This window comes from Cydia strobilella, chromosome 4 (genome assembly GCF_947568885.1).
Source record: "Cydia strobilella chromosome 4, ilCydStro3.1, whole genome shotgun sequence".
NCBI classification, from domain to species: Eukaryota; Metazoa; Arthropoda; class Insecta; order Lepidoptera; family Tortricidae; genus Cydia; species Cydia strobilella.
In genome coordinates, this window is record NC_086044.1 from 12,432,815 (window position 1) to 12,457,358 (window position 24,544).

The 24,544-nt window shown below is 39.6% G+C and overlaps 1 protein-coding gene across 5 annotated transcripts in view; it reads left to right on the forward strand.

Moving 5' to 3' along the window:
• The window catches only part of LOC134741042 (tensin-1), a 173,567-nt gene that overhangs the window by 145,643 nt on the left and 3,380 nt on the right, over positions 1-24,544 (forward strand). For all 5 annotated transcript variants that reach the window (XM_063673781.1, XM_063673784.1, XM_063673783.1 and 2 more), the window contains 10 exons: positions 3,077-3,686; positions 10,214-10,504; positions 10,797-10,925; positions 12,167-12,293; positions 12,933-13,075; positions 13,540-13,712; positions 20,852-21,107; positions 23,030-23,186; positions 23,403-23,575; positions 24,209-24,323. In XM_063673781.1, the coding sequence (XP_063529851.1) occupies positions 3,077-3,686; positions 10,214-10,504; positions 10,797-10,925; positions 12,167-12,293; positions 12,933-13,075; positions 13,540-13,712; positions 20,852-21,107; positions 23,030-23,186; positions 23,403-23,575; positions 24,209-24,323 (2,174 nt within the window). The remainder of the gene's footprint in view (positions 1-3,076; positions 3,687-10,213; positions 10,505-10,796; positions 10,926-12,166; positions 12,294-12,932; positions 13,076-13,539; positions 13,713-20,851; positions 21,108-23,029; positions 23,187-23,402; positions 23,576-24,208; positions 24,324-24,544) is intronic.

Sequence of the window (24,544 nt, forward strand, 5' to 3'; positions counted from 1 at the left end):
TACTAATAGTGTTGTGTTCCTGCTGGTGAGTAAGGTTACCAAAGCTCGAGGGAGAGGAGTGTTAGGGTCGGCAACGCGCATGTAACTCCTCTGGAGTTGCAGGCGTACATAGGCTATGGAGACTGCTTAACATCAGGCGGGCCGAATGCTTGTTTGCCATCAACGTAGTATAAAAAAAAAGCCCTGTAGGTAAATAGTTTATGCCTCTTACGTCGGAATTTTAATGTTACCAAGTTACAACCCTGAAATGGCTAAATCTTGTGGACATACTAATTCAAGGTTTATCAGACGACGAAACGAAATTACTGAGATATGTTCCTTGTTTTCCTTGTGTGTAGTATGAGTTTTTGAAACTTGTTTTCCGTAATACCATTACTCTATCAATTGAGTTAAGTTTGACATTTGGATATGCGTGCTATGTACACGAAAAAAGAAGACCCTATCTATTAATCCATTGATGAATATGTAAATATTGTGCGGAAGTCACCTACAAAACGATTATTATAAAACGTCACACTAAGTTACTCGTTTGGCTTCATTCCAATATTCTAAAGACATAATTGGAATAATTTATGTTCTACACTACAACTTAATTGGCCTCTCCCAATGATTCTTAAAGTTTGTCGCGAGATTGTCAATAGGTATTTTCATACATGCTATGTTTGCGAACGTAGCTTAATATCAAAGAGTATCAGAATGAGAAGATGGGACGGTAGGGCTCGCACCGCCGAGCCGTGTTACATCCTCTTCCTGCGTCGGCGTGCGTTTCGTAATCGTAACACTAGCCCGAACCAACATGTTATTTTGGTTGACATCACAGAAATAACCGCATCTTCCTTAACAGCCGACGCCGACGCGACGGTCACCAGACGCTGACGTTGATATCTTTACACTAATTGCGTTATTGACAACCCTACTTTTAGTTTAGTTGTGAAATCGACAATCCATTATATTAGGCAGACCGAATGGGAATGAAACTCCATTGTGTGGCGATTCCTAATTATTTTTAATATTCTATAGGTTCTGCTTTTTAAGGTTCCGTACCCAAAGGGTAAAAACGGAACCCTATTACTAAGACTCCACTGTCCGTCTGTCTGTCTGTCACCATGCTCTCATGAACCGTGATAGCTAGACAGTCGAAATTTTCATAGATAATGTATTTTTGTTGCCGCTATAACAAAAAATACTAAAAAGTACGGAACTATCGGTGGGCGAGTCCGACTCGCACTTGTCCGCCTTTTTCTTATATTCATTTCTGTAAGTTGTTGCCGATCGTAAAAGGGTCCTATAAAAGATCTGGTTACAACTTTTATGACCCCATAATGAAGGTACGAGTATCACATTCAATTAGTGAACGAAAAACACAGTCATTATGCAAATGAGCCATGAGTAAGATGGTCCTAATTCCATATTGGTCAGTATTTACTCGCTTGGTAAGTTTTTGAATCGTTTATTTTAGACGATTGTTCCGCCAAAATGTTAGTTTAACTTGCAAGGAATTCTTAAATGTACTAGAATTAGACCAGGCGAAGTTGGCAGCGATTTTGATAGCCCAGACTGTGCAAGTGTTATTTTAAACATCAAACCTATGAATTTATGACGGTTAAATAACACTTGCACAGCCTGGGCAAGTCTGGGCTATCAAAATCGCTGCCAGTGCCAACTTGGCTTGGTCTAACTCTAAGTACTTTTTAGGCTTATCTAGGTAAGTATATGCATAAAGATATGAAAACGGTCCAATATATAGTTCATTAATGAATTTTATAGCTATCAACCTACGGAGGCGCCATTGATTATTTTATAAGCAACTTTAGCAGGTACCTTTACCTTTATTAAGAGGTCACTTCCTTGTTTATATTTTTTGCCTTGAATAGTCAACGTGTCTGCAAATTCTTCGTCTTTGGAACTGTTTGACAAAACCGAGGTTATAGTGATTACATCATAACCACAGCTGGATATCTTATTTAGATTATGCCCTCCAAGATAAAAAAAATACCATTTACCGCTACAAGCAAATTACATCTATTAGGACTAATAGTAGGGTCTGATTGACTTATTCGTTAATTAATCCATATGACTTTCTTTCTTGTCCAAAGAACGTCTGATGAGAACGTCTGGCGTCTGTTAATTGTCTCTATATATAGTTCATGTGTTTGTATACTGTATATTTTGAAATGTTTAATTTCTCGGTGTATTGGCTTGTTTGTAATGCCGGGTAAATATATTGTTAATAAATAATAAATAAAAATAATGATTAAAAACGGTACAATAATAATAATATGTCGATCTAAAGTTAACTAAGGAAATGTAGGTGCTGCAAAGAATTCCCAAAACTTATACATACCTACCTAATTAATACCTACCTACTTTAATTTATACTTACCAAATGAAATTCTTTTTTAATTTGATTTTGTTGAAAAATCCCGTTTTTTTATAGTGAAATGTTTTCCAAGAATCTTTTTTCACACGTTTCTACCGTCATACAACGGTGTTATCCCACAGTTGTCGTTATAACGGGAAGCAATCCTAATCCTTTTATGGCGTCCGTCTAGCACCGGGTTGCACCGCACTCGCACCCACTGCAAGAGTGCATCCACGCGCTACTCGATGAACCGAGCCATAACACGTTGACGTTAAACATCTGTGAGCACTCATTAGGTACCTACTACACTTACTATGTAAACGAAACTGTCTTTGAACGAAAGGCAAGAGGAAATTGCACACATTAGGTACCACCGGCTTGTTAGGAGGGGCCACGGGACTCTTATTGGAGCGAGTCGGATCCAATTTAGAAGCTGTCATTAATTAAACCGAAGCTAAACTGATTGGCTTGGTACTAGGCTGTCGAGTTGATTACAAAACGTAAATACATACCTAATTGTATCGCAATTTACAACCTGGATACCCTTACAAAATGGATATTTATAGACTAAAATTAATAAATACACTTATCAATGAGGTACATATAACTTACGTACCTGCTACAGTAAAAGCGCCTATAAACAGGTAACCGTCCATTATATTTTTGACACTTTAGTCTTCGAATAAAGTTAACTTTAATAACGTTTTGGCATAGGTGAAAACAACGGCAGCGCAGAAGGTTCCGGGTCGGGTGGCGAGGCCGGGGAGGGGGCTGAAGCGGCGCACACGTTCGGTCCCCTCGACGGGTCCATCTACGCCACAGTGGTGCGCGCGGGCGGCGGACCCGCGTCCCTGCTCAGCGCGTCTATGGACTCCGGCATCTCGTCGGCGGGGAGGCGCGCGGCGCCCAGCCCGCCCGATGAGCTCGACGCGCTGCTCGGGGACATGCTGCGCACCGTCAGCGCGCTGCCCGACCCGCCCGGCGCGCAGCCTGCCGCCGCGCAATCGCACTCCGACCGCGCGTCTGACATACCGTATCACGCGCGCGCCGACTCGGCTCCCTTCACCTACGGAGCGCCAGGCTTGCGACCCGGCATGCTGCGCGCTCCCAATCGCCTGGCCAGCCCCGAGCTGGTGCGGCGGGCTCTCGGCGGCGACCGCTCCTACCGACCCATCGAAGACGACGACGAACGAGTCGCTACCCCTGAACCGCCATCCCCTCATACCCCTGTTTCTCCGCGCACCCTTCGTAAACTTACTCATGAAGATGTCACCACTACCACTACAGCAGTACCACCGCCGGCCTCTCCTTTACGAAATGGGAGGTGAGTGTTATTCAATTTATACATTATATTTTTTAAATTAATAAGTCCTTTTTGGTTATTTCTCAGATCTTGATACTCGGTATTCTAATTTAATTGAGTATAAGACAGTATAATGGATCCAGCCTAACCGGTTTCATTGGGGAAGGAATGAATGCAAATTTTAAGTTATCTCGTGGTGTAATAATAAAATCTAATCAAATCAGTTGGGAGCGTAGGTATTTAATTTAAAAAAAACCGCTCGTAAAGCGGATGCATGGAGATAAAGGATTAATGTTGCTTTATAAATAATTCAAAACCAATCGCGCAACAACAATAAATCACCCAACTTTTTGTGCAGGTATCGGATAAAGGTAGCTTTGTTTTATTATTCCAAAAGCAAATTCTCCATTTGTTGTTACTCTTCTGCCAACAGAATAGTTAAGGCATTAAAAAGTTGGGTGAAGTTAAAATAAAAGGGATCTGGCGGATAACGTAAACATGTGTTCCTGTGCAGTAGGCGGCGCGGCGCGGCGGCCGCGCGTTGGAGGCCGCGAGCCGCCTACTTCACTCCATCAACCCGAGTCGAGCTACCTACTGTTTACTCTCATAACCTCACTATTTACATTTAATTTTTAGCAAATACAGTTTATAACACAAACAATCAAACCTCACCTTCAAACCATGATTAAAGTTAGTTCGATTAGATCATCAACATATGATGCGTGACTTACCTTCTCGTAATTTTGTAAAAATTCAATATCTGTGTAGTTAGTAAACTGTATAGAGTCGGACCAAGGTAACTCTGCATGGCATTTGCAATGACATTGTGGCAATGTCAGCGTTAATGTATTTTTTTGGGTTCCGTGCCCAAAGGGTAAAAACGGGACACTAATTACTTACCTTTTCTCTGCAGCTGACTGTACATGTACCTATAATGATTTTTGTTACAAGGAAAATTTTAAATATACTGCCTGCCTAGTTAATATATTATTGAAGGCAAAAAAAAATTATAATGATAGAGGTAGAACTCTACCTATAACACAAAGCATCAAAAGGTGTGGAATTGAATAGTCTCTTAATTTATTTAGCTTCGTTCCACTCGACCCACTTCAATGTCGATCAAGAAGAGCAATAAAGCAAACCATAACCTTTACAGTTACACTAAGCCACAAAACCCATTACATATCATGGCGTATATAGTGTTGTTATTTCACTCGTAACTTTTATGGCCTTGCCAGTACTAAAGCCATTAATTGTATGAGACACGCTCAATTATGCTCTTTTCCTCTGTTTACTGATCGCTTTAATGTCTCTTAGGACTAATTATATGGAACGAGCATGAAAAATAAACCTAAACAAATCTGATCCCGTCGATCATTTATTGATAGATGCTGCGTGGGATTCTGATTCCGTGGGCGTTAATTGAATAACGAACAATGATCACAACAAAAACCAACCAATCCATGTAAGACGCTGTTGTGGTCTTTAAATAATGATTTGTAGCCGTATTGTACGTGTATTCAAGGCGCGATCATAAGATAAAAGGATCTGTAACTAGATAATTAAGGTAAATGACCTACCGACCCACATACAAAACATGTAGCTACAGAAAAGGAAGTATCTATTTTTCATTTATTTATTTTCTACCTATTCTTCTAAGAATCTTTGTAAAAGAAGTAGGTATTCTATAAGCAAATATGTATAGAACTACATTATATGTATATTTGTGTATTTATATGTGTATGAATTTGCTAGATAATAGCCAATCACCAAGTGTGTCAACAGTAACAAGGAGGAAATTACTGTTATTACTGCAACAAGCGCGTGTGTGGCGGTACGGCAACCTATCGTACAGTCAATGTCAAAGATATGTTAACGCGTTTGCACTTTATGCCATTGTAATAAAGTGAAAAACGTATACATATCATTGACGTTATCCGCACCTCTTTGTACCTACTTTGTACACGTGTCTCATAAAGGCTCCCGTTTTCTCCTTATACATAATCTCATTCATCTGTACAATGCCTACTTGAATATTTTGAATAGCAACGTCAACAAAGCGGTCATTAATAAACGTTATGTTTAAATATAGCGGTGATTGGAACGGTTTGTTTACATTCAATGATAGCTATCGTGTTTTATTATAACAAGTTTTTAGCATAAACTACTTTACTAACGACATATCGACATGCTAGATAATCGCTGTCGCCTAATGTGCAAACAGCGTCACATGTCGACTATCTGTGATAGACAACAAGATAAATGACTATAATAGCGATCGATATCTTGTCAATCAAAGAGACATTACAACGCATTGTAATCAAATCAATTATTCATAAAAGGAGCACTTCAAAGTTACGTAAGTTTTTATGTAGAGTCATATTATTCTTAAGGCAATTTTTTGTTCTACAACGAGGTGTCAAATTGATTTAAGCGACATCTTATTTCTTAGCAAACGGTTAGTCGTTATCATGAGATATACGATACATTAGCTTCCTGAGAAACCTACGCGATTTGAAGATCTTGTTACTCGAAGCATACCTATTACATAATATATGGGTTTTTAGGGTTCCGTACCCAAAGGGTAAAAACGGGACCCTATTACTAAGACTCCGCTGTCCGTCTGTCCGTCTGTCTGTCACCAGGCTGTATCTCATGAACCGTGATAGCTAGACAGTTGAAATTTTCACAGATGATGTATTTCTGTTGCCGCTATAACAACAAATACTAAAAACAGAATAATATAAATATTTAAATAGGGCTCCCATACAACAAACGTGATTTTTTTTGCTGTTTTTTTCCGTAATGGTACGGAACCCTTCGTGCGCGAGTCCGACTCGCACTTGGCCGGTTTTTTAGGTTTTACCTTATAGGTATTATTTTATTACATAATGATAAAGTACGTACGCCACTTACAAGCTTACAACTCGGTTGATATAGCAGTTTTTCATCCTGAATCCATTTTAACAATCAACTTTATTCGTGTTTCGAACTTGAACTACGAGTGCAACGTGGTTCCGCAAAAAAAATCGATAAAATAGAAGCAGTTGGAATATTATTTTGTGTATGAAGTGTGTAACGTAGTAATTTAATAACCGTTTTTCTGTCTAGTGCTATTAAATTTATGCACTCAAAACATATATGCATATTTTAAGTATTAGTAGTAGTAGTAGTAGTAAATCACTTTATTGTACAAAACAAAAATTGTTAACATGAAATTCATATAAATTTAGGTACAAAGGCGAGCTTATCCCTATAAGGGATCTCTTCCAGCTAACCTTAGAGTAAATGAGTGGAAAATTCGAATTAGGCAAACTTACAGAACGTACAATAATAGTCTGTAAGTTGCTAACGTAGAAAATAAGTTTTGTTTGTTACTAACATTTCTATAGACTAATTATATCTGATACAAATAAATTGAATTGAATTGAATTGAAAACGTTTTCAATTTATAGTTTTAAGTTTTGAAATAAATATCTAACCTCAAAATTGTGCCTGGTCGGAAAGTCCGTCATATAAGTTTAAGGTAAGACCGTTTTGCCTTAAACTAGAAGTTGCCAACCTTTTGAGGTAGATTTGGAGGTAGGTACCGCTTATAATGAAGAATATTTTTATTATGCTGAGTATAAACATCCTATTTGTGACAGTTTTTGGCTTATGATTTTTTTTTCTTTTTTTAATTGTATTGTTTTTGGGGATTTGCTTCAAATATCGAAATGATGTTGTTTATTTAGATTTGCGTCATCACCCAAAACGTTTACTGATTATCATTTAAAAAAATGAAAAGATACAGGTAACAGGTAATATTTGGAATAAAAAAAAGGGTTTCGAACCCCATCTACGGGACATATGCCGTTGAAATTGCAACGTGATTTCCCTGAATAGTAAACACACTTTTCACTGGTATAGAGAAAGATAAAAATCACCTAGCAGCAACACCTATTAATCTATCAAATTACGCGTCAATGAGCACCAGACGGTCTTACCTTACTTAGCGCGAGAAGACGACCTTGCTGCCGAGTTTTAAAAAAACGGGCCAAGTGCCAGTCGGATTCGCGCACAAAGGGTTCCGTACCATTACGTAAAAAACGGCAAAAGAATCACGTTGGTTGTATGGAAGACCCACTTAAATATTTATTTTATTCTGTTTTTAGTATAAAATAAAATTAAAATAAATATTATAGGACATTATTACACAAATTTTGACCAAGTCCTACAGTAAGCTCAATAAAGCTTGTGTTGTGGGTACTTAGACAACAATATATATAACGGCGCGTGCTTTATTTAATTCAATTATTTTTGAATTGTTAAATTGATCGGGTAGTTGCGTTTGTTACTGAAATTGACAAGTTGATCTATTTTAAGAGCGGGTAGTCCCGAATGGAGTTGTAAGTGTCATGGCGGCGCGGGACGTCATTTGTTGACAGCGAGATGGTCGCTTACAAACCCACTGGCTCTTAATCGTGATTTATTTTTGTAATCATCGAATATTTTTGGTGTAAGTTCATTAAAACAAGGAATACAGTGATTTGATTGTATCGTGAGATTATTATTTCGTAAAATTCTGCACGTGCATGCCCACACGACACCAATATGTCAACCACGCCTGTTCGGCATCCCGATACCCCGACATATATTATATATAAATACTTAAATATATAGAAAATACCCATGACTCAGGAACAAATGCAATCACTGAATAAATGCCCTTACCAGGATTTGAACCCCTAGGCCAGACAGGTCGTCAAAAAGTATTTTTTGTTATAGCGGCAACATAAATACACCATCTGTGAAAATTTCAATTGTCTAGCTATCACGGTTCTTGAGATACAGCCTGGTGACAGACAGACGGACAGCGGAGTCTTATATAGTAATAGGGTAGTTTTTAGGGTCCCTTTGGGTACGGAACCCTAAAAACTTTTTTTTAACGCAAATTTCTTATTTTGCCAATTTATTATAACAACATCGTAAAGTATAATATTTTTTACACGATAGGTCATGTCGTTTATCCTCTAGACTTATATAATAGGTAGCCTAGTTTTATCCAGTCAAACTTTAATTTAAATAAAGTATGCCGGTCTTCCCCGCATTGACCATAGTAAGTTTGTATTGTACCTTTATTTACATTGTATTAATTTATATTATATGCAGTGATAACTATTAGATTTTACTTGACATTTGTAAGAAGATATTTACGTCGTATTTTAATATCCGGAAGTTTGAACGTGAATTAAGTTAAGTGACGGGTGTGGGCCGCCGGGGCAGCCGTTCCGCAACATTACGCGCCACATGCGCTCCGACAAACTGCTTATTGCGAATTATTTATGTGGCGCCTACTGACTGATCACTTTAGACAAACTGCGTCTTGCAGGGCCCTTTCTTAGAAAGTCTATTTGCTGACAATTTATAAATCGATACTAGCAAACATCTTTCGCAACTCCCACGCATAAGGTTACTAAAGCCTTAATCAAAGCTATGCGAAACATATACGTTGCTTAACATAATGCACTAAATCAGTTAGGTATGCCATACATGTGCCGACTTATGAGAGCCGAGTCGGTCGGCTCGTAGAAATTGATTTGGAGCGATGGCGTGTGATTGCGTCGCCGCCATCGCGACCCGAGCAAGTTGCTATTTCGAGATAAACGTCGCCATAAACGGGCGCCTGTCGACCGAGCCACGACCAGGCCGGTTAGTCCCATCTCTTTCCAAACACCTTATATAAACCACTATAATTGTGACCTGAAGAACCGTAACTATTATGCGTAATCATAGATCACACTTTTACTGGTCAACCTCGTGCAATTGCTCTGTAATTAATGGGAATATATTTACCTCCAGCACCCGGTGGTATCGGTACCTGCCATACATAGCGCTTGCCTATATTGAAATAAGTGCCGTTTCTTAACTGATTCGCGCTGTTCCTGTTCAGCAATCGCGAGAAAATGGTTTATATTCAGTTAATTACTAAAATGTGGATACCTGGTACCTAGCGTAAATAAGTTGTTTACGACATACGACATGACAGGAGTTTTTTGAAGACAGAATGTTTAATTAATATATATATTGGAAATAATTTAATGTAAACCATTGCAGTATACCTAGTTTTATTTTGTTATTTAGTTGTAAGATTGCTGCGCCCTTTCAGGGTCCATATTATGTAATTATGTACGGTGTACTATGTTGGTAATATGTTGGCAATAAATGCTTTGTCTTTGTCTTTGATACTTAAGGCTAGGTATTATAATTAACAACTTACCTGCTTTATGATGTGGGATATCCTCACCACCCACTATCGCATACTTGCATACCTATACAGAAAAATATCCGTATCTTTACCATATATGAATCGAAGCCATCGTCAATAGTCCTACGCAAAAAAAAAACTTCAAAGTATGTGCCAACTGTACAAATATAACCTACTTGTTTACTATGTGTATAGGAAATTGTTGATTAGTTTAGTAGTTAGGAGACAAACACATACCGACTAATATTCATATAAGTAGCTAATGATAAGGTTCCATTAAGTATGCCTAATGTTGTTTTAGGTGGTTGAACGGGGACGCGGAATGGACCGACCGACCTCCAAGTAACGCTCGCAAGGCGATTGAAGAAAATGGGACGTGGCGATCAGCAAGCACGTTGGGATGGCACGAAAGTTCAAGGGCGAGGGAGCCGCGTAGGTCAGAGAGTGCTTTGGAAGGCAGCACTGGCCTTACGTGGCTGCAGCGGCAACAACAGAAGCTACGGGAAAGGAAAGAAGCCAGGGAGAGAGTCCAGCGGTTACCTCTTGAATGGGATGCCACTTCCAGACATGTTCGCCGCTCTGCTAGCCACCGGTAATAAAATTATAAAACCAGACAATCAGGTTTCAAACCAGGAGCTAAAAGCTTATTGCGCCACCCATGTTAGGCCAAATAAAAGCTGTTAGTACCTGACATAGAAACAAATTTAATTGAATTTTTTTAGACCTCTGCATATGTCAAATGAAAACGGAATTAAATTCGCATCCATTAGCGCTGTAACTAACATATGCACATAGAGGTCGATTTTATTCCGATTTGAAATGAGAAATTGGTAGATTTTAACCACAATGATATTTTTTTAAACAAAAAATATAATTGTTTTCAGAATGGACGGCTACACTAGCGACACAACAGCATTTGCCGACGACGATGACGACTTCAGTGTTCCCTTACACGTCCACACATTACGAACTCCACTTAGGAACGATAGTATCAGTCCGCAAGCACCTGACAGGTAAATATAGTTCCAATCTTCAACGAATACGGAACAGTACGCTAGGGACTTATCTATGTTGCAAATGATCGTATTTGTATTGTACGAGTAACGTATACCTACTTAGGTGACCGAGTGTTAGCGGAAGTCTCCGTTTTAGCTTGCGTAAAAATGCTTTCGTATGTCCGGGGTTCTCCTCTAAAGGTCGCCTTTCTTAACCGATTCTCGTGAAATTTTGTGAGCTGGTTCGGTAGTTAGATATATTTTTATGTCGTTATGTTTTTTGACAAATTTTCAAAATGGCAATAGTTGGCTTAAAGGACTTAAGCACCAGTAGTAGTCTATGGCACCAAGGCTATTGTGAGCTCACTGAGATCATGATTCAATGAATTAGGTAAGTATTTTTAATTTTTACATTTTTTAAGCTTATCGCGAGCTCTACAGCTCACAGAGCCACTAGTTACAGAAGTAATTAAAATACTTGAACTTAATGTTAAGGTGCGTGTACCTATTTATTGACATTATTCTGCCGTGGTTTTTCAGTTGACTTTAGGAAATACTGAATGACACTATTATAATGGTGCTCAAAAACCACTTTTGCTGAAACGACACAAATATTGTTCTCGCTGTTTTGGTATTAACTTATCCTATATTTCTGAAACGTCACAAATATTGTTCTCGCTGTTTTGGTATTCACTTATCCTATATTTCTGAAACGTCACAAATATTCTTCTCGCTGTTTTGGTATTAACTTATCCTATATTTCTGAAACGTCACAAATATTCTTCTCGCTGTTTTGGTATTAACGTATCCTATATTTCTGAAACGTCACAAATATTCTACTCGCTGTTTTGGTATTCACTTATCCTGTGTTTCTGAAACGACAAATATTGTTCTCGCTGTTTTGGTATTAACTTATCCTATATTTCTGAAACGTCACAAATATTGTTCTCGCTGTTTTGGTATTCACTTATCCTATATTTCTGAAACGTCACAAATATTGTTCTCGCTGTTTTGGTATTAACTTATCCTATATTTCTGAAACGTCACAAATATTCTTCTCGCTGTTTTGGTATTAACTTATCCTATATTTCTGAAACGTCACAAATATTCTTCTCGCTGTTTTGGTATTAACTTATCCTATATTTCTGAAACGTCACAAATATTCTTCTCGCTGTTTTGGTATTCACTTATCCTGTGTTTCTGAAACGACAAAAATTGTTCTCGCTGTTTTAGTATGAATTTATCCTATGTTTTTGCAGGACCTCATCTAGAAAATTCATGTTCGAAAAGATGACGATGCGCGAGTGGAGTGACAGTAACACGCCCACGTCTACCACTGCGCCTGGTCTTCTGTCGCTAGCGGAGCCCCCCAGCAATGACACTATCGTAAGCTATTTTCACTTTAAATTTACTGTAGATATTTAGGTCATACACACACAGAAAAACAAAATTTGCCTCCTTTGTTCTCGAAAGTAAAGTACTTATATGTATGTGTATGGATCTTTGGTTCCGTTCCAGTTGTGGCTTATAGGTATCACCTAAAGCCGGTCAGGTTGCAGTTTTGGATTGTACTAAATTTTTTAATCAATATACCTGCTCAATAAACGGATACTTATTTCTACAAAGATTGTAGCGATAGTTAGTCCCTTGACGCCTTCAACTAGCGCTCTTGCAAATCCTGGTGGGTTTAGCTTGTGGGAGGCATACCCACACTGCGTTTTCCGGTAAAACATTTAAGGCAGTTTCCTGTAAACAAGTCTAGCTACCTTTATCACAGTAAGCATGCAATAAATTCAGGAAAATACATAGAAAATATAGGAAAAATAACCTTCTCATTAGCGATTTTTTTTGATACTTCTAAGTCTTCATATTCCTAATAAAAGGCGACTTGAACACTGAATGTAGTGACGTAATATTAAGATGTTTTTATTTTTATTTAGGAAATTGTTTTTTCGTTTCATAAATTATTATTAGTTAACCCGTTAAGAATTGTATTGACGCAATAAAAGCATTATTTCTGTATAGATTCGAGAGCGGACCGAAAGCTGGTCGCGGTCGGAGTCCCGCGCGGGCACGCCGCTGTTCCCCACGCACCCGCGCACGCCCTACCCGCCCACGCCGACGCCCTCGCTCAGCGCGCGCCCGCCGCGCTCGCCGCCCGTCACCAGGTACCGCATGTCAATTTTCGTTACTGTCTTCGTATCTTTGGCGTCCATACATTTGTTTAGGTAGGCGTTAGCTTACCATGGGTACTAAAAAATACCAATGACCAGTGGCGTAGCTAGGCGTGGGCGAAGCGGCCCCTCATCCACTGTCTTCGTATCTTTGGCGTCCATACATTTGTTTAGGTAGGCGTTAGCTTACCATGGGTACTAAAAAATACCAATGACCAGTGGCGTAGCTAGGCGTGGGCGAAGCAGCCCCTCATCCACGGCCTCGCACTCAAGGGGACTCCGCGGGAGCCAACCTTTTTTATTACCTTGAGAAATACCTATATATTGAAAGAAAAGAGCAGATGCGACTTCGCCCATGAGTAGATTAGTTAACGCTACGCCACTGCCAAAAACACAACACAAGTGTAACCCTAATTTCCCTGATTTATTGTTCATAATAACTAATGTCCATTTTACAGAAAAGAGCGCGAAAGCAGCCCCGAATCGGAGTATCGGATCTACAACGGCAGTTGCGGGTCGCGGCGCTCAAGCGCGGGCGGGTCGGAGCCGCAGCACGTGGCGCCCGACCGCGAGCGTTTCGCCAGGGACACCAGTCACTTCTGGTACAAGCCCAACATTTCCCGGGACGACGGTGAGTGTAAATATGCTGTATGTTTTACGGTGGTATCAGATATAATGATGTGGCTGGCCAAAGTTAGCCCTTCACATAAAGATCTCCAAAGACAAACATGAGCGAACAACATAGCCGGCTCAAACGACCATATTATTATTTGACTTTTTGTCTTGTATAGTCGGACGGTTTTAAAATGTCGGAATCCACTTAAAGGATTACCTACCGATGAATGGCATTGTTGTCTTTTGTTAAGCCCAACCGCTAATTGGCTGTGCAAAATGGAATGCAATAACAACAAAAGATTCCATACAGATAACAACCTTATCGCTTGAAGAATAGAGTTAAAATTGCAATAGCAGGTACTCGATATTATATAGCATCCTGTACCTGACTTTAACAAAATTCCACACCTGGTGGTATTTTCATGTTTATTTTTTATTTTTTATATGTAATAGGAAGCAAACGAGCAGACGAGCCGCCTGATGGGAAGCAGTCATCGCCGTCCATGGACATAAGCAACACCAGAGGAGCCACTTATGCGTTGCCCACCTTTGAGAACCCTAAATACCTGCTTCTTGAAGAACCCCATGTCATAGCGCAAGGGAAACACCTCAGAAGGTAGCTCATTCCACAACTTGCACGTTCTGGGCAAAAACGAGCGAGATGCCCGCTTGTTTTTGGTTTGCCACGTGTCAAGAAAGTGAGGATGAGCTTTGTTTCTTTGGCGGGAGGTGCGGTGGTAAAAACGTGACGGTGGCACCAGATCAAAAAGTTCTTCAGAACATTCCCCATTGTACAGACGGTAGAACACGCACAGAGAGCCAACGTCCCTCCGAAGGCTAAGAGGTTCCAAACCGACTGTGAGATCGGGATCGCCAACAATACGAACTGCCCGACGTAGGATGGAGTCAAGTGGAAGAAGTTGGTATTTCGGTGCTCCAGACCAGAGATGAGAACAGTACTCCATATGTGGTCGAACCTGCGCTTTGTATAACGAAAGCCGGTGACCTGGTGTGAAGTACTGTTTCGCTCTATTGATCACCCCAAGCTTCTTAGAGGCCAATTTGGCTTTGAGTTCCAAGTGACCCCGAAACTGGACTTCGTTCGTAATGTCGACACCGAGTATCCCGATACTCTTGGATATGGCAAGGAGAATGTTCTGGAACTTAGGCGCTAAGACAAATGGAGTTTTCTTAGCGGAAAACGCGCAAACTTGTGTCTTACTGGGGTTAAACTGGACGAGATGACGTTTACCCCACTCGGATACCGGCTCAAGAGAGGCCTCGATTTCGGACACAAGTTGCATTCTACATTCCAACACCTGCTCACTAGGGGCATTTGCACGACCTGTGTAGAAGCTATCACCTGTGCTGTCATCCGCATAACAATGGATATTGCTAGTCAATAGCATATCATTGATATGAAGGATGAACAGAGTAGGTGACAGTACAGATCCTTGGGGTACGCCGGCGTTAATGGGCCGGTGATCTGAGCATTGCCCGTCGATGACGACTGCAATGCTACGCCCAGATAGAAAGCTGGCGATCCATGTGCATAGTCCCTCAGGGAGCCCGTACGAAGGAAGCTTGGAGAGAAGCGCTTTGTGCCAAACCCTATCGAAAGCCTTTGCGATGTCTAGGCTAACTGCCAGAGCTTCTCCCTTGCTCTCAATAGCGGTGGCCCAACGATGAGTGAGATATACCAGGCGGTCTAGCATAAGTTGCGTTCTCGCGCGCGAGTCCATACTTGAAGTCGCGCTAAATGTATGGAGTCGCGCGCGAGAACGCAACTTATGCTAGATCGCCTGAAGATCACCAGCGCCGCGACCATGGCGGAAGCCATATTGCCGGTAACTTATAAGCTGGTGGTCCTCGAGGTATGCTAGGAGCTGGTTGTTAACAACACGCTCCATCACCTTGGAGAGAAGAGAGGTAATCGCAATTTAATTTCCAAAAGGTTCTATATCGAGTACCTGCTATTGCAATTTTAACTCTATTCTTCAAGCGATAAGGTTGTTATCTGTATGGAATCTTTTGTTGTTATTGCATTCCATTTTGCACAGCCAATTAGCGGTTGGGCTTAACAAAAGACAACAATGCTATTCATCGGTAGGTAATCCTTTAAGTGGATTCCGACATTTTAAAACCGTCCGACTATACCTACAATTTTGTCCTATGCTTTCGAAGTGTCGTATAGGGAAGAGTGGGGGAATTGGGAACACTTAACTTCAAACGCTCTAAAAATATATAAAAATGTCCTAAGCCGAATTAATGATGTTTATACTAACCGTTAGTTCGGTTATCTATTTAATTTTAACAAAATATTTTTTTAAAGTAAAGGATAACATTTACTAAATTTGTTCCTTTTTACCCGAAACCGTATGGGGTAATTGGAAACAGTCCACGGGGGAAATGGAAACACTGGAGATTTTCAAATTAGTATCACTTTACAAGGATCTTTTTTTACCTCACGGGATACATAACAATTTACAAAGTAAAAAAATATTGGATTTTCAATCAATATGTAGCAGGAATTATTAAGAATGCAAGGGGTATCTAATGGGAACGCTCTCGTTTTCTTAGTTCCTAATTACCCCAATTGAATAATATCAATCAAAATGAGTATCACTCATGATTGTTATTTTGGTGAACTTGAAACCACCTGGGGTTTAAAAGCAAATACTATATACAAGATTTATTATTTATTATTTATTATTCAATAGCCATAAACTGTATGTGTACATGTTGATGTTAGACAAGGACAGTGAGAATCAATACAATTTTACCCGGTGGGTGTAGCTACATATTTACATACTTATTAACTAACAGTTTATATTAAAGTATTCACTTAAGGTGTAGGGGCATAACTCAATGACAAATTTTTTAAGTTCTGTCAAAAACTTCAAGTCATTAAGTGACTTAATTTGTACGGGCAACGTATTAAACACTTTAGCAGCAACATAGATAGTGCTACGCTGGTAGATTGCTGCCGTAGCAACAGGAGCCCGAATGTCGTGAGCAAACATTGAATTTAGTCTGTCGCTATTAAAGTTATTTTTTGCAGGAAATTTATTTACATGCCGGCGAACTAGTTTGCAGAGTTCTATTATATACAGTGCAGAGATAGTGGGCAGACCTAATTTTTTAAAGGAGGCTCTGCACGACTCTCGGTTAGATTTGCTGCCAACTAAAATACGTACACATCTCTTTTGTAGTATAAACAGACGATGGACTTCGGTACAACTACCCCATACGGCTAATCCATAGAGGACGTGTGATTGGAAAAACGCATGATACGCCTGCAGAGCCGCTTTTTGTGTAGAAATATTTTTCAAGCCTTTCAGAGCAAAAGCGAAGCTACTAAGTTTGTTGCAGAGAAAGTCAACATGTTTTTTCCAATTTAAGTTCTCATCCACATAGATACCCAGAAATTTAGTTTCATTTACAGCCAGAACAGACAAGTTATTTGATTTTATGTCTAGCCTTACACTTTCGGTTCTTATGTTTCTAAAGTGCATACATTTAGTTTTCTTAATGTTTGTAGTTAGATTGAGCATACTTAACCAATTTACAACAGTAGACAAGTTATTTGTAATTAAATTGGTAAGATCCTCAGTTTCATTTTTCTTGAATTTAAATAATATGGAAATGTCATCAGCAAACATAACTATTTTGTTAGATAATATCTGTGGCAAATAATTTATGTACAAAAGGAACAGGATGGGCCCCAGTATGCTCCCTTGGGGTACACCAGATTCAATACATGAGTTATCAGATTTAATATTCAACATAGTACGAGTTTTATGATTCAAAGTTGATACTGAGACACATTGTTCCCTTTGCTTCAAGTAGGATTCAAACCATTTGTTTGAGATACCTCTAATACCGTAGCGATTTAAGATATCTAGCATTATGCTATGATTTACATGATCAAAAGCTTTAGTTAAATCTAACAAAATAGCAACAACATTTTCTTGCCGATTTAGTGCACCATAAACATAGTCAGACATTTCGAACAGTGCATCAGAAGTAGATACTCCCTTTTGAAATCCAAATTGTTCTAGAGCTAAAATTTTGTTTGAGACCAGATAAGCATATAGTCGATTTGCCATAATCTTTTCAAAAATCTTAGAAAACATCGTTAAGAGAGAGATCGGCCTGTAATTTTTTACACATAGTTTATCATCCTGCTTAAGTATGGGCTTTATGTTGGCTATCTTGAGCCTAGTTGGGAACTTTCCCTCAGCCAAAGAGAGATTTACTAAGTGCAAGAGGGGTTCTAGTATTGTGTCGGCAATATACTTTATAACACATGAGGGAATTTCATCAAAACCAGATGATTTTTTATTTTTTAGTCCCACAACAATTTTCTTTAACTCACTTTTACTAACTGGAAGTGAAAACAATGTGGTGGTTTCAAAAGAGGGCAAGACTGCGCCTACATTGTCTGAAGGATTGCATGAATTTAGTTTTGCAATGGATTTAAAGTAATTATTAAACATGTTTGCAGCATCGCTAGCAGAATGTGCTATTTCTACACCATCAGACAAACCTATCAAATCAGTTGTGTCATACGGCCTACATCCTTTAATATTGTCATTTATTACCTTCCAAGTTTCATGCACTTTGTTATTGGAAGACGAAATTTTTTTCTCTGTGTATTTCTTTCGGGCCAAAGTAATAATTTGTTTTAGCAAAGTACAATACGATTTGTAATGGTTTAACAAGTTAACATCTGAGTTGCTTTTAGTCAGGATAAACAATTCTCTTTTTCTTTTACACGATATTCTTATACCTCTTGTCAGCCATCCTTTGTCTTTCTTACCACTAGTTTTCAATTTAATTTTAGAATTAGGTACATATTTATTGAAATTCATCATTATTATATCATGAAACATATTAAATCCCGAATCCACATCTTTTTCTTTATACACAGGAAACCACGAAGTATTTTGTAGGCTCAATAGGAGTCTGTCTAGGTTATAATCACATAGATGCCTAGTCCATTTATAAAAAGTCGCAGGACGCCTTTGTAACGGCGCTGGGAAAGTGGCAAACTGTAGTGTATGATCAGAAATGGCGAGGTCAACAACAGTTACATTGTTAAGTTCTAAATTGCTAACTATATTATCTATACAGGTACTGCTGTGGTTAGTAACACGAGTAGGTTTATTGACAAGGCACTTAAGATTATACGTGTTCAGTAACTGCACAAAGTCACGAACTTCTGTTTTGTCGCTTAATAGATTAACATTAAAATCACCACACATCACTATTTTGTGCGTTTCTTTAAATAAATCCAATAGATTTTCTAGGGTGTCAAGAAAGTTGTCATTTTTTATAGTATTTGGCCGGTATACACATAACACAAATATATCTTCCACTTTAACACCGCACACTTCGAATACGTTAGGAATTGAGGCTTGTTTTACATGTGGTAATTCAACAAAAGGTACTGTTTCTCTAACGAAAATGCAAACGCCTCCACTGCTTTTCTTGCTGGATCGGCAGAAGCTACTTGCTAGAACAAAGCCAGATATCTTCAAAGTTTTTAATTCAGCTGGTTTTCTATGGTGTTCAGTGACTAGTAGTAATGCTATATTGTTGCCTTCATTTGATGCCAACCATATTTCTAATTGTGATATTTTATTTGTAGTAAGACTTTGTATGTTTATATGTGCTATTTTACTATTATCAGTTTTAGTGACTTTATTGGATGATCTATTACGTTTACTTAAAATCATTTTATTTTTGGGCATGTTGGCGAAAAAACTGTTTATTGACAGTTGTGAGATTGTTACATTCTACAGGGCTATTATTGTGAAAAGCTGCAATATTCTGGTAGTTATTTGTTATTACCCAATGAATGTTGTTGTACAGATTTTTTAGTACATTATTCATACCAATGTTATTTAACCTACCAGTGTTGATTGAGAACATATCAAGTGTTACATTTGCGTTAGAGTCGTATACAAAGAAACATTCATTATGATTAGGTAACTCATTGAGTAGCAAGTGATTAAAACATTCAACTCTACTATTAAATATAGGTTTGCCACATACATAGGTCGGACATGCTATAACAAGATTGGTATAAGTTATACATTTCGATTTTTCTGTTAGGTAGTTAACAAGTCCACGAATGTCACACGTATAATGAAAGTCCTCTTCTCCGATTAATACAATACAACAATCATTTTTTGACATGCCGCAAAGTAGAGTGTGAATATCCTTCAATAGCACACGTACGCCTCCGCCGGGAATGATGTGATGACATATCGTAAAATTTTCGAAATAATCATTATTTGTTATAGTCTTGATAATATTATTTTTATTGTTACTACTTATTATTAACAATTTTTTTCGGTCAATGTCATGCATATTAGAGTTTAGGCTTGTCCTTGATTCTACATTTTTGGCCCCATCTTTGTCAGCTGGCAGCGTTATAGCACTTGGAAGGGCTTGACTTTCAGGAATGAAATTTTCCGGCAAATCAGTTTTTTCAGAAACACAATCTAGGGGAGCTTTGTTAATTGTTTTAGGTTGCAACATCTGTTTTCCCTTTTTCTGCACAGGTGTACTTATAGGGCTAGCTGGCTCTCTCGATAGCCCCTTGTAGACTTCACTTTCTTTTCGTGTCTCTGATATTATGTCTTTCAACTCAAAGTTCTCGTTGAGTAACTTTTGGATTTCGTTGTCCGCGCTTGAGAGTTGATTTTTTAGTTGTCTTATTTGTTTCCTAAGGTCCTTCACCACATCATTTATGCTGGTCTCGGGAGGAGAGACTTGCTGATCTTGTCCAACTGCAATCCTGGAGATATCAGGGGTTTGTGTAATATGGTTATAATAAAAAAATCATGATATATGATCAAAATTATAACAAAAGTTGAAAATATTATGTTCGATGAATCGTGACCACATGTACATAAGTTTTTATTAATATTTATTTACATATCCCTTGGAGCGCCCTACGGTCACACGTGTATCCGTAGTTATTATAGGAGTACCATACTACTGTGAAACTGCGGCGCTCCAGGGGATATAGTAAACTATATGTCTATTACAAGAAAGATGTTACTTTATATACTTAGTTTATCTGTTTTATAAGACCGTTTGTTTCTTAATAAAAAATAAAAATTGCAATTATGTTACGAACAGCGGTAGCAGCGCTGCAGCAGCTGGAAGAAGGCTCGTTCATCGTGCGCGACTCGAACTCGTTCCCGGGCGCATTTGGGCTGGCCGTGCGCGCGGGCGCCGGCGGCGGCGTGCGCCACTTCCTCGTGGAGCCGGCGGCGCGCGGCGTGCGCCTGCGCGGCTGCCCCGACGAGCCCGTGTTCGGCTCGCTGTCGGCGCTCGTGTACCAGCACACCGTCACGCCGCTCGCGCTGCCGGTGCCGCTGCGGCTGCCCGACAGGTGAGTGCCATACTAGCGGCACTTCCTCGGCTGCCGCGACGAGCTCGTGTTCGGCTCGCTGTCGGCGCTCGTGTACCAGACACCGTCAGGCCGCTCGCGCTGCCCGTGTCGCTGCGGCTGCCCGACAGGTGAGTGCCACACTAGCGCCACTTCCTCGGCTGCCCCAACGAGCCCGTGTTCGGCTCGCTGTCGGCGCTCGTGTACCAGACACCGTCAGGCCGCTCGCGCTGCCCGACTGGTTTTTGGCTACATGTATTTATTTATTTATTTAATCTTTATTGCACAAAAGAAAAACTTATTGTACAAAAGGTGGACTTAATGCCAAAAGCATTCTCTACCAGTCAACCTTAAGGCAAAGCAGAGAGATTGTGGGCGGTCGGTGCTACTGCTACTACTACTAACAAAATATAAAACGTAGAGCTAATATAAAGTTTTACATACATATGCAAGACCATCGAAATATATACAATACATATATTATAAATACATATAGGTATTAAATCCTAATATATGCAATATTGCACCTATATAAATTGTAAAACTAAAACTAGGAATCAGCAAAGAAAGCACGTACAGTTTTCTTTAAAGCGAACTTATTTGAGGCATATTAAGGGGGAGTCGGTTCCAAAGGCGCGCCGCCTGCACGCAGAACGAGTTTGACATGAGGCTAGTGCGATGTGGAGGGATGGATGAAGACATATTGCCAGAAGAGCGAAGCTGACGGTCGCGAGAGATACCGTAGTATTGAAAGAGGGTCTTGAGATATAGTCTGCATCTTCTCAGTATTTAAATCTAAACTTAAACTGCTGCTTATAGAAAAAGCATTCTACAGCATTGACGAATTTATAAATACTCGATGAGGTCGTTGACTTCTGCATGGTAATTTAAAAAAAAAAAATATATTCATGTTATATTTAAATCTAATAATGTTTTTTTAAGTTTAAAAATGTTATGAAATATGTAATTAATTATATTAACGAACATATGTACATATATTTTTTTATAAGTGTAAAATGTGACCTGTAAAATTTGCTTTTACCAATAAAGTTCTGTATTCTGTATTCTGTATTCTCAATGTTTTTTTCGCCAAATACCCTATTCTGTTAAACAAAAGCCTTTCTTCCTTTTGTGCGTGCGCGTGCCCATTGTTGGTGAGCGCATGCCACTCGCTGATACAAAATGGTCACGCGCTCACTAACAATGGGCACGCGCACGCAAAAAAAGAACAAAGGCTTTTGTTTAACAGATTAGGGTCTTTGGCGAAAAAATAATTTGAGAAGATGCATACTATATACAGGAGTGTGAATCGTTGAGCACAGAGTATATTAGAGAGCAAAGCGTGCGAGCACTGCGTCGTTGACGGATGGGAAGCCAGCCAAGCTAAGAGCGGTATGCAAAGACATGTTCGTATTTGCGCAGGCAAAAAATTAAACGAATGCAGTTATTGAGAAGGCGATCCAACTTATTGAGAAGTTCTTCAGGTAGGTCCGGATAACATACATCACCATAATCAATTATAGGTAGAATTAGAGTGTTTATAAGGAGAATTTTAGCCTAAATGGGCAAAAAAGTGCTTTAGTTAGTTTAGTGAATGAAGAGAGCCCATAAATTTTACATTCATTAACTATCCGTCGTCGAGTTACCGGCCCTTATTACTCCTGCAATAGAGTTCAATGAAAAACAATTAGAAAGTCATCGGTTCCAACACCCACAATCTCTCAAACGAATCATTTTCTGCGCTACTCTTTGTGATACTACAAATGCAAGCAATATATTACTATGGTATGGTGGTAATATATAAATAGGTACTATGTTCCGTTTAGTCCAATTTGTGATAAGAAAAAATAATAAAATAAAATAATCCAAATATATCTAGGCATTTAATCTTTTTTTTTTGTTCTAAACGTGAGTTCTCTGTTTAGGGATCCATGGAGCGGCGGCACCGCGAACGCGGCAGCTCGGGCACTACTAGCCACAGGGGCGGCGTGCCACGTGCTGCTGCTCGGCTCCGAGAACACCGAGGCGCTGACCGGCCCCGCCGCCGTCAAGCGAGCCGTCACCAACATTATACTGAAGAAGGTGGGGTGCCATTTCTTTACTATTGTTTCAGTGCGAGATCCAATCCACCGGCTACATCGCAAATAAGTAGGTACCTGTGACTAGTCTAAGCTTCAATCCGAACACGAAAGGTTATCACGATGGTTGACCAGCCTTCGTAGCAGCTTACTTGCATAACGTGAAAGACACATGTGCAGAAGTCAGCATCTCAACCCTTAACTTATTTGTATTATTCAGGGAGGAGCGCACGTGGTACATTTCAAAGTGTTCGGCGGCGGCATCACACTAACAGATGCGGCGCGCAAACTGTTCTTCAGGCGGCATTATCCCGCCGCCAACGTGTCGTATGCCGGCCTGGACCCGGACGAGCGACGGTTTGCACACGTCGACAACGGCAATAAGAATGAAAAGTGAGCTTTATTTTTACTGCTGTAAATCTTAATTTACAAGTGAACAGACATAGCACGCCATCGTGCCTATTTACCCCTTTTCCAGGCATAAGAAGTAAGATTTATTGACCACACATATACATGCCAATAGAATTTCCACTTTAGCATTTCGATGTAAGGTTCAAATTAGATTGCACTTTCGGAGAATGTAACGTCTTCAAATCAATCATCAAAGCTGGATTAATTGGTATAAGTATATTTGGATATTTGGGAAAACATAGATTGGTGCGGCCTGGAAAAGGGTTAACAAGGGATTGAATAGTAGTTTATCGTAAAGCATACTCCTTCAATACACCTGGGTGCCTACCCAAGATGCCAATTGTTAGCGCCGTAGCGAACGATATGGTCATATCTTTCTATCATTCTTCCATATAAGTGCGACAAAGGCAGCGTTTCGTTCGCTACGGAGCGCAAACGATTGGCATCTTGGCTAGGCACAAAAAAATAACGATAGCAAGGCTGAAAAGTGAGCACACATGACTGCCTACTGGGCGAAAATAAAATCCTAGCAAAGGTTTTATCTTATTTTTCTACCTTGATCATTGCAACATAAGCGAGTTATAATGTTAGTAACTTGTCACTTTACCTTTGCAGACGCATTTTCGCGTTCGTGGCGCGCGCGGCGACGGGCTCCGACAACCAGTGCCACGTGTTCGCCGAGCTGGAGCCCGAGCAGCCCGCCACGGCCATCGTCAACTTCGTCAACAAGGTAACGTCATAGTCGTCTACTACAAGTACTAACACATAACACATAACAGACAGGTCCAAGACGCGACTGACGCGGCAGTACCCTGTCAATCCAATACACTCTAACTACGATTAACAGATAACTACAGATGCACAGGGTACCGCGTCATTAAGTTGAAATAGAACGTATTAATCTCTTGTTGATGCTGACCCCATGGTTAGGTATACTAAGTAGGTACGTAC